Source organism: Nannobrachium achirus, assembly GCF_963921795.1.
Source record: "Nannobrachium achirus genome assembly, chromosome: 15".
NCBI classification, from domain to species: domain Eukaryota; kingdom Metazoa; phylum Chordata; class Actinopteri; order Myctophiformes; family Myctophidae; genus Nannobrachium; species Nannobrachium achirus.
Genome location: NC_137822.1, coordinates 24,212,741 through 24,223,881, shown reverse-complemented (window position 1 = coordinate 24,223,881; position 11,141 = coordinate 24,212,741). Strand labels below are relative to the sequence as shown.

The 11,141-nt window shown below is 41.1% G+C and overlaps 1 protein-coding gene across 1 annotated transcript; it reads right to left on the bottom strand.

Annotated features, from left to right (window-relative positions):
- Positions 1–3,366: 3,366 nt before the first annotated feature.
- On the bottom strand, positions 3,367–10,456 carry LOC308299715 (bile salt-activated lipase-like; the record flags this gene model as incomplete). Its single annotated transcript, XM_080743505.1, has 11 exons — positions 3,367–3,568; positions 3,817–4,026; positions 4,761–4,964; positions 6,288–6,474; positions 6,781–6,895; positions 7,004–7,111; positions 8,002–8,132; positions 8,853–9,050; positions 9,294–9,413; positions 9,725–9,872; positions 10,394–10,456. The coding sequence occupies 11 exons, from the start codon at positions 10,454–10,456 to the stop codon at positions 3,367–3,369; spliced, it is 1,686 nt and encodes a 561-aa protein (XP_080599631.1).
- Between the last annotated feature and the right edge of the window lie 685 nt (positions 10,457–11,141).

The window sequence follows — 11,141 nt, the reverse complement described above, 5'->3', positions numbered from 1 at the left end:
GGAGGAGTCCAAGGCCAATACTCTGACCCTGAACCCATCCCCCCTCAGTCTCCACTCTCCCCAGCTACACACAGTCAAACCATCAGTGTTAATGGAACTCGGACAGTATAGAAATAATACATGTAAACAAATGCACAGTTGTATACTCTGAGTTACAAATCGGTAGATTAACATTGAGGATTTTACTCTGCGGGCAAAAACAAAAGTCATTAGTCGTATATCAAAGTGAGGTATCCATAACATAAATAATATTAAATGTGAATAGAAATATGAATATAAATTTAAACAAAAAGTAACTTTACACTTTGATAGATCAAATCTTCAATATTGTAGAAATAATAACTGACAATTTTTAAGTCGTAATTTTACCTATTTATACCAATTGTTCAAAATGGTATAAATGAGTAGGTCTATTACCAATATCTAAACATTTGTTTGATATATAAACAAAAAATCGGATCAACATAAATCAGCCATAGATTTTAAAAGTTTAACAAAGCAATATATATTATACATATACATACTCTTCATTGTCCCAATGTAAAATAAATAATCTATAATGTAAACACTCACAGAGGCAGCTGAGGTTGTCTCCACAAAGAGGACAATAACGATCAAAATCCATAATGTTCTCATGATGGCTCCGCACAAACATCTGTTACCACTCTTCCAAGTCCGTTCTATATATCTGTGACCTGTCCCACAACACTGTGGACACAGTCTATCTCAAAGTGAGGTCTCGAGACCCCCAGGGGTTAATCATGGAATGTGTATTGTTGCTGCTGGGCAGAAACCTTGTGTCCAGGAAAGTAATTTCTTGGAGGCCATGAAGGCCATGGCCACCGTTGCCCCTCAGTTTGGCCTTGTGCCCCTCAAACCAATATGGCATGACCTGAGACCACATAGTGGCCTTAATGCCATAGCTGACTGTACCACTTTCTCCTCTGTCTCTTTCTTGTCAGTATGTAGACAGTAGACACTGGTGTCTCTTTCTTGTCATGTAGACAAGTGTTTTTTTTTTTTTTTTACTCTCCCGAGTCCCCATCTTTAAACCAATCCATTGACTTTGATTGGTGCAGGGCTGAGCATGGATCAGATTGTAAATACCATCATTTATCTATTTCACTGCAGATTAGGTTATCATCCCTAACCCTTAAATTCATCAATTTCTTTCAATGGACTAAAATCTTGTTTTATTTGATGGCCTTCCTGCCCTGGCATTTGGCCTTTGTGCCCTAAAAAATAGACAGCACCTAAAATGACGAGATTCCAGGCCTGCTTGTGTCTATTTCACCCTTTTTCCCTTTTCATAAACAAAAGTGACATAGAATAGATATGCTATTTTTGATAAATTAAATAACAAATATTTATCTACTCTTTATATAAAAAACAGAAGAAACTCACTTATTATGACATTCCCAAATTAGCAATTGAAAGTGGTTGAGTCTGTCTATGGTTCTGTATACAGTACATATTTAACCAATGAAAAGTATTAACAAGAGCTGTGACTGGATAAAGTGTCCATTTACTAACGTTTGTAGCCTACTCTCTTTGGAGGTAAATTACTGTAAGTTACTTCCTTTACTTATCTTCGTCCCGGTTGGGACATAAGGCCACAATCACACACTGCCACTGAACCCTGTCACGTGCTTTGTCGGAATCTCCTTCAGCTCCGTCACCACTGTCCTTCGCCAGGTGTTCTTTGGTCTGCTTCTCTTTCTTTTCCCAATCGGGGTCCATCTTTGCCTCCTTTTCTTTAACTCAAGGGACATACCGGTATTGGCACTGTCAGGCAGAAACCTCCAAGTACCTCCATCTCCAAGTTTCAAATGTATATGTTTTTTCGTAAAGTAAAGCCCCGGTTCATCACACTGAATGTTAGTGAAAATAGACGATCTACAAGTACACTTTCACTAGTTTAAATAATTTTTAAAATGATATAAAACTGTTTTGGACATACAAGGTTTTCATCCGACAACGGTAATATGCAAGCTGCATGTCTTTATAAAGTTCCTCATTTGAGATCTTATGGCTAAAGGATTTGGCTAAAGTTGCAGATTTTATGTATGAGCAGCTATACTATGTATATACGGTATGTCACTGTTTTGTCACTCCAACACTCAGAGCACACTGACCTTGACTCTGTCCACCTGGAAACAGGTGGTCTGATTCTCAAAAGAACTAACGAAAACATGAAGTTAGAGATAAGATAAAGGCCCAGAAACAAATAAAAACATAATTTTTCATTAGGTATTTTTAGGTATAGGTCTAGCACATTGTGAAACGGGGATAGACTCCCACACCCTGCTGATACCGTCAATAAGCATTAAGACTTTACACTGTGTAGAAAGGGAGTGCTTTATTACTTATTACTGTCTATCCATTTAATTCTATTCATTTCTGTATTTGAAATTAAATTAAAACAAGAAAACAATATTCATCAGTTTATTTTTGTTACACAATTTGACATGATGATTTTGTTGTTTGGTAGTTGTGCAGTTTGACTACAAGAGATGCCACAACCTTGTTTATTAACAATTATTTAACCCAGAAATGGACATAGCGCAGCCTCAGTTGCTGCTTTGCAGAGTTATTGTTCATCTTGGCATTGACAGGTCCGGGGACCATCAATGGACCCTTGCGGGTCTCTTACTCTGAGTGTACAGCCACTCAAAATTAACACAGATAGTACAGTGTAGATTGGGGTCCCAGAGATGGGGAGGTCCATGGCCTAATGTATATCAAACTGGGGGTCCTTGATATTCAAAAGCTTGAGAATCACTGGTATATTGTTGTTGTCGGGTGGAAACCTTGGGTATGTCCAAAACTGTTTGTTTGCATTTATCATTTTAGAAATGATTTAAACTAGTGAAAATAAATGATCTACAAGCACACAACGCCTTGCATCGCAAGGTCCAATAGGTCCAAATATGTCATATAATAATAGTAAATCATTAAATAATAAAAATACCCAGAAGATAACTGTTTTGCCGTGTTGCCACTGTTTTAATTTATAGTTTGGCGACGTGGTGAAGCCTCAATTTTCAAAATTGAGACACAGCTAAAGACAAAAAATGATGTCATTCCAAACTGGGTATCCTCAATCAGATCTTTGTACTGAACCAGAACATAGATGTGATGAGATTATGGAGTATTGCATTAAGCATAGAGCTACAAGGCTATCAGATAATAACAAAGCAGGCGGGTGACTTATTTGTTCGGGTTTATTGTTTCAGTGATACAGTTCAGAGTACAGTTATTTATGCTCTCCAGTAAAAAAAAGGATTTGTTGTCAATCTTAATTTTGTTGACAAGAAATCGTCTTCTTTTGTAAGCAACACCGTCATAGTTCAGTATAGTAGAAACTTAATGAGCCAGATTAGTTCCTTTTTCAGAGGCTGACTCCATGTTGGGGAATTCATTGGTCCAGAATTGCACATAACGAAGTCTCAGCTGCTGTTGCACTGAGTTACTGTTCGTTTTGGCATTCATTTCCAGATACTGAGGGCCAACGCTGGTGAATGCCGGCCAGTCGGCAGGAGTTGGGCTCCCTCCATAGTTGGGGTCCCTACAACAGAGAAGAAATACCCCCATGAGAATAACTGTCATTCTCTTTTATTGCCATTACATGCCATATCATGATCTAAGAATATCTATCTTAATTGTGTTATCTAATTTACCTTAATGATGATACCTGGTTTAAATAACATTTATTGATCCCTGGGGTAAATGTTAATGTCATTGTAGTTTATCTGTCATTACCAAGTCTTTCATAATGATGATCATAAGTGTGATTGTCTGTAGTTGTAGATATACCCAGTCTTGGCGAAGTTGGTCCAGTAGGCGATCATGTATCTGGCAACATCACGGTGGCTGGGCCAGTAGCCCAGGGGTGAAGTGAAAGGCTTTCCAAACACATACTGCAGGTCATCCATATGGTCAGCACCCATCCAGCGTGGGTAGGGCTTTGTCACACCACCTAGGCGGTTAGGCTCATTGAACAGGTAGGAGTAGGTACGACCGGTTCTTTGATGGGACAAGAAGGAAATAAGGATATAGTTATCACTTTACCAAAACATGCTAAAAAAAGAAATGTGGTTAGGCAAGTTCTAGAGGAAGATATAGTTTACACTTCATACTACCAGGAAATGCGTATGCCACCTTCTGCAAACCTGGTACTACAGTTATGCACAGAGCCTATTGTTAAAATGTTTTGGTTCCCTAGGTGTCACTTTTCTCATTGATTGCTAAAATGTAATGAGACATTTAAGTTGTTTATTGGAAGGGCCACCATGTTTTCTATTTGACATTTGAAAAAACTACCGATTTCCATGAGATTTCTGAAATGACCGGTAATGTATTTCTATTCATGTCTTACTTTTTCCAGGCCTGTAAAAATGAAATGCTCCATGTTTATGAGATTTAAAAGACTTCCCTGACAGATGAGATCATAATATCTGTAGGCCTACAGCTCAATCGGTACAGCGCACCCTCAGGTTAGAATATAATATTGGAGGACCTGACATATTATGTTTGTATTTGGTATGGTAATTAACCAATATTTTAGTATCCACAATATACCAAAAAAGTTAGACATACACATACGTCTTAACTACACAGTACATTTCTCAGTGTTAATTCATCCAGTTGTAACTTAAAGAGTGTACAAATGCAATCAAAAATACCTTGCATTTGTACATTTGAGTTAAATGAACACACACTTTACTGTGTAGTCATGAGCTATACAATAAAATTCTCACGTGGCGTTCGCAGCATGCAGGTAGAGTGCAGCCTGGGTAGGAACCAGGAAGATGTAGTCAGTTCCAATGGCCACTACAGTCATCTTGATTGAATCCTTGGTAGGAGTTGGTTCCCAGGAGGAAGAATAGAGATTAAAAGCTGCTTCTTGCGCCGCAACACCCTTTTCTTTGGTATAAGCACCAAGGAGATCTTTCATATCCTGCCTGCAATATGACAAAAAAAGAAAGAAAGAAAGAAAACAGATTTCAAAAGATAAAGAAGTTGTCCTACACAGGGCATCTACAGTATAAACTCCATCTTAGGTTTGCATCATACAAAATCTGAACGATCAGTCTCTTCTCCGCCAAGGAGGAGTCTGCTCAGCTTCTTATACAGGCCACAGTTATCTCCAGGTTTGACAACTGCAACTCCCCCTTGCTGGTCTGCCTGCATGTGCTCTCATCATACCCCATCAACTGATCCAGAATGCCATGTTATGGCCCACTTCTTTGCTCACATAATTGTCTCCACCAGCCGAAGGCTGAGGGAGAGTATGTTTTCCCCTCCGTCCGTCCGTCCGTCCGTCCGTCCGTCCGTGCGTGCGTGCGTCCGTCCGTCCGTGCGTGCGTGCGTCCTCGCAGTTTGTGAGCAGCTAATCTCAGTCACCGTTGGCCCGATCGCTGCCAAACTGAGCACACACACTCCCTGGATGCCAATCTAGAACCTCTGCCCCACATTTTTCAAATCAGCCTCATGGTGGCGCTATAACAGGCCGATTTGTGTGGCCTGGTTGTTACCAGCTAATCTCTGGCGCCGTTGGCCCGATCGCTGCCAAACTGAGCACACACACTCCCTGGATGCTAATTCAGAACCTCTGCCCCACATTTTTTAAATCAGCCTCATGGTGGCGCTATAACAGGCCGATTTGTGTGGCCTGGTGGAGACCTGTGCTCGTTGACTATGGGTTGCTGCTTGCATCCACTTACTTGAATGTCCTTCAATGGCCATGGCACACCCCAGCGTGATCGAGTATGAGAGTGACAACACTATCTCCCATTGTAAGAATGGGATGCGGAAATGCTCGTTCTATCACAATGCGATAGTTCCATGTTCCAATATTCCAATCGAATTGAGATAGAAAGAGCGGCGAGATCAAGGCGTGATTCTTCCACAGCTCTGGCTCTGCAGAATATGATCCGACCCAATTCCGCACACTGTCATTGGCTACTATATCTTCTCAATGACAAGTTGACCTCCACTCCAACCAGCCTAGACATTTCTCATCCCTGTTTCCCAAAATGTGCAATGACATCCATCCATCCTTTAGATCACAATTCTTTTGAGACATTTAGATATTGTAGTCAGGTAGCACCACTGCTGGTTAACAAGTGGTACTGCCTGAAGGTCAGACTGGCTCAGAAATTGTCTCAGTGTTAGAAATGGTGGCATTTGCAAGGAGGACCATGGTTTTAGTTCCAGCTATGGAAATGAATGTATGGATTGCAGCTTTAAGTCCAACTGTCTTTGATACGGCCAATGATACTCACACTGTGACCTCATCCAAGGGATTGTTAATGTTGGGGACGTCATTGCTAGTAAAGATGTGTCCGTCCATGTCATTGACACCAGCCATGTAGTCGATGTCAGCAGCGTTGGCGAAAAGGTTTGCAGGCTCATCAGGAAGAAAGTCCCCATCAATGACAGGAGCGAATTTCAGATTCTGAACCATGGGTCCTGGAGGAGTATAACTACAACTATGATCCACAGTCTTGTTACACAATATGTTACATCCTCATCCTCAAACTTATCCTCAACAATTGTCCTTTTTGACCCACAATGTTATCATCTCTTTGTTATATCGTTACATTGAATGTTGTTTGGCGTAAACTTAACTTTTTAGTTCTTGGGATGAACTAAGATAACATGAAACATTGGTTTCTCCACACTGAACCAGATCAAGTAATCCAACACATAGGATACTGTCTTTCTGCACAATTTCACCGTGGTGGTCAGATGTGATGCTATTGATGGAGTACTCACTCTGAGGAGATCCAGTCATCTCTATGTTACCGGCCATTGTAAGCAGCACAGGGTCTGTCTGTTTCAGACACTCTACCATTTTATCATCAGTGGGGCAGTTGACCTTCATAGCAACCTGGAGAGTGAAGTTGAAGGTAAAAGGAGTGTGGACATTTTCTTAACTACTTAAAGCTTGTATAGTCATATATTTCTTTAATATAATTTCATCATTTGAACACGTTACCTCCTCTGCTACTTTCCGAGGGTTTCTGTTGACCGCCCAGGGGCAGAGAGCAACTCCACTCTGGGAGATGGCTCTCTTGATTAAACCTTTGTTGTGGGGAGTGAGAGTCTGATTTACACACGCACGCACACACGCACACACACACACACACACACACACACACACACACACACACACACACACACACACACACACACACACACACACACACACACACACACACACACACACACACACACACACACACACACACACACACACACACACAGATCAGCTACCACCTAAATAGCAAATTACACTTAAACCGGAGTACTGTACTTCACTGATGGGCTCCTCCTTTTATTCATCTACACCAAATCTTTTATTCATCTATACCAAATCCTTTTGCTGAATGGAAAAGGGATACATACTGTACAAGCTCACAGCGTGTCACGGTGGGACACGTGAGCTGTTCAACCGTTCAACCAAGTTCAACCGTTTTCCACCGATTGTTGTCCTATTGTGACAAATTCCCAGAATACGGACTGTACGGACTGTATTGAACTTTTGGATTCTGGATCGATGTTGATGACATGACTGTAGAGATACTGTCTACAGATTTGCATGATTTGTGGATACAATGTATAAGTTGTATAAATGTATATGTCCAAAAATGTGTTTTGCAAACATCGGCCTCATGGTGGCGCTAGAACAAGGCCATGTGAAAAATGTGGGGCAGAGGTTCTGAATTGGCATCCAGTGAGTGTGTGGGCAGTTTGACCACGACCGGGCCAAACGGCGCACACACACGACACACAGACACACAGACACACACACACACACACACACACACACACACACACACACACACACACACACACACACACACACACACACTGACTGAGACTTTTATTTTTTTGACCAGGAGTATATATTACTGTGACTCAAGTACTGGGTAGAGTCCTTTTCCACCACTGGCTAGGGTTCATGTAGTTAATCCAACATCACCAGCCACTTACCTGGAAGTTCACACTCGCTCCACCAGCAGACTCTCCAAAAAGGGTGATGTTGTCAGGGTCTCCACCAAAGTTGCGGATGTTCCTGTGTACCCAGGCAATGGCAGCCTGCTGGTCCCACATACCATAGTTTCCTGTCAAGAAACCAACCTAATTAATTACCAATAACCATTCCAATTACGTTTACATACACTACACTGTAGTGTAAGTAAAAGTGACTACAGAACATCTAGAGTTCAGGCGACTAAGTGGTCCTCACAACTATGTCACACTACAGATCCGACGATATGCGATATGTCTGTATAAGTGTATATAGTGTCATAGGGGCTTTGTCAGAGTACCCATTGTACCCAACTGTTTGTGTCTTTCGTGCCCATATGGAGATCTCTGTATCTACCGGCATCTGTACCTGTGTCCATTGTATGCCCATATATGGAGGAGGTCTCTAAACTAAGCTCCTACATCTGGCTTTGTCCGGGACACGAAGCTTGGTCTACATCTGGCCATCATCTTTGCACAGCGCTCAAAGTTAGTTTTACGTCCAGGCCTCCAGTCCAGGGTCACATTGTTGCTTCACTTCCTGTGAAGCTTGGCCTACATCTGGTGTACATATGGTAAAAATTTAGGTAAAAATCGCAGAGCACATTAAAAACACGGCACTTTAACCAGTAATGACTCCGGATGAGCAGGATGTTGCCTTGCTTGGTTACCTCCAGCAAGTGTGTGAAAGGGTTAATGTGAAATACATTGCAAAGTGCTTTGAATGTTCAGAAAGACAAGAAACGGGCTTTCTAATTTATATAAAAAATGCAGTCCATTTACCATTTACAGACAATAATGTCATTAATACTTGCCAGGCATGCTTTCATCTCCAGTACTGAGAAAACCTAGGGTTCCGACACGGTAGCCCAGGGTCACAACGATAACATCTCCCCTGTCTGCAATCTCCTGTCCATCATACAGATAGTTGTCCATGAAGTTGGCCCCCATGGAGCCTCCAGCCAGAAAACCTCCTCCAAAGATCCAGATCATGACTGGCAGGTTAGTGGATACTATGAAGATAAAGCATTTGAACAATAAAATGGAGACAGAATACATTATTTCCACATTGAGTGACATTTGATTCAATTCAAATGGACACGTTCTAACTGAAGGAGAACGTGTGTTGGAGTTATGCAGGGGAACTCACAAGTTCACTGTTAAAACCGAACTTACTTTGAAAATAACGGATGTTGAACTGAAAATCATTTTTTTTAACTGTTATTTTCATCTCATTAAAACCACAGAGATTCTACCTTGACGGCCATGAGGAACCCAGATGTTCAGGTAAAGACAATCTTCGCTGCCACGGACATCATTCTGCAGCATATTCAACTGCGTACATCTCCGCCTGTAGTCCATGGCCCTCAGCACGCCTGAGTTCAGGAGATAAAAGTGTTTTAGCAGCTGAAGTAAATCTAATACTCTGACAGCAAAAAACTTTATCTCAATCTTTAAGTCTGCCACAGAATCATACAATCTTTAAGTCTGCCAGAATCATACAAAATCATACAATCTTTCAAAAGTGAATTCTGACACTTCAGATCCTCTATATGAGATTTCCCTTTGAGAGTATAGGAGGCTATATATCATCAAAAGATTATCAATAAAACAAATAAATAAAAAGTGCAGACATATATTAAATGGCGTCAAAACGAATGACATGACATTCATGTTAGTTTCTCACCGTCCCAGCCAGGGTGAGGCCTAGGCTTCTCAAACCTCCCAGGGACGTCAGCGAAGGGAATTCCCTTGAAGACGTCCATACGACGACCAATGCCAAGGATTTTGTTGTCTCCTTTCACGTGGCCTGATTCTGTGTGCACCACTCCTAGCTACACATTAAATTAACTTGTTAATATAAAAACCTTTCTACAACTCAATTATGTGAAATGTCTTCAATTATGTTATTTATTTATTTTTATGTTTTAGATTTATGTCTATAATAGCATTGCTTTGTAAATTGTCCACTCTCACTGATGTATGTTTATACTAGGTGGTATCTTCAGGAGGACAGTCATCATCTTCCACGCTTACACAGCTGTCAACTGTCACACAGTCAAATCCATCCATTTTTATTGACTTTAGCTCATTTCATACAAAGCTAACTCCATGTGTTTCATATTAAAAGAGAATTATATACACGAGTCTTTATAGGCATACCATTATCTTAATGGTATGCCTTTATTTTAAATACATAAATATGAAAGTTTACTAATGACATTTTTTGACTAATTCCATCCCACTACTGTTATCAAAAGCACTGTGTGAGCATGTGTGTTCATTAATGTAAAGGTAAAGGTAGTGTGCGGCATGTATTAATTAAAGGTAGTAGGACATATTACTGTAGACTCACAGATGTTGCAGAGGCTGTGCCCACAAACAGGGCAAGAACAATCAGACGCCCCAATGTCTCCATGTTGGCTGGTCCAGACAACCTGTGCGGACTATACGGTTTAACCTGTACACTCTATATGTTTCATCACAGGCCTTATATACAGTAACCGATAGACCTCCTCCTCCTACCATATGTGCGATTGGTTGTTAGAGAGCCCTCCCTATAAGGTCTATCTATGGTAAATGGACAGACTGTACCTGATAATAAGGACCTTTATCAGTTGGTGCGACACAAATGTTTAGTTGCCCGGGGTCACCAGGGTTTTACCTGGTCCCGGGGCTCGGATGAGCTTCTTAGTCATAGCTGACGAGAGGGAATGATATACAAGCAAGATGGAGTAAAGGTGGCAAGTTGTCCTACTCCTACCACAGATAAACAACAATGCACCTGCATTTGAAGATGAAAAAAATCCAGCACGGATTCACAACAGCTATACTTTGACTGCAAGGTCACGTCGCATGCAGGTGAAAGACAACGTTAATCCGAAAGATGGAAACATGTACTGTATGTTCAAAGTTACCCCTTGAACTGCAAACCTCTATGAGGAGACTGCTTAATCAACTTTTCCAAAGATGTCCCAGACAGTTAGTGTCCTTGGCTTGCATGCACTGGACGATTTGGGGGCCGTCTCAAGCCTTCCTCTGTAGTAGTAGGGTGGATGGATAAACAAGTAACCTTCCTCAATTATAGTAGAGGAGCCTATCAA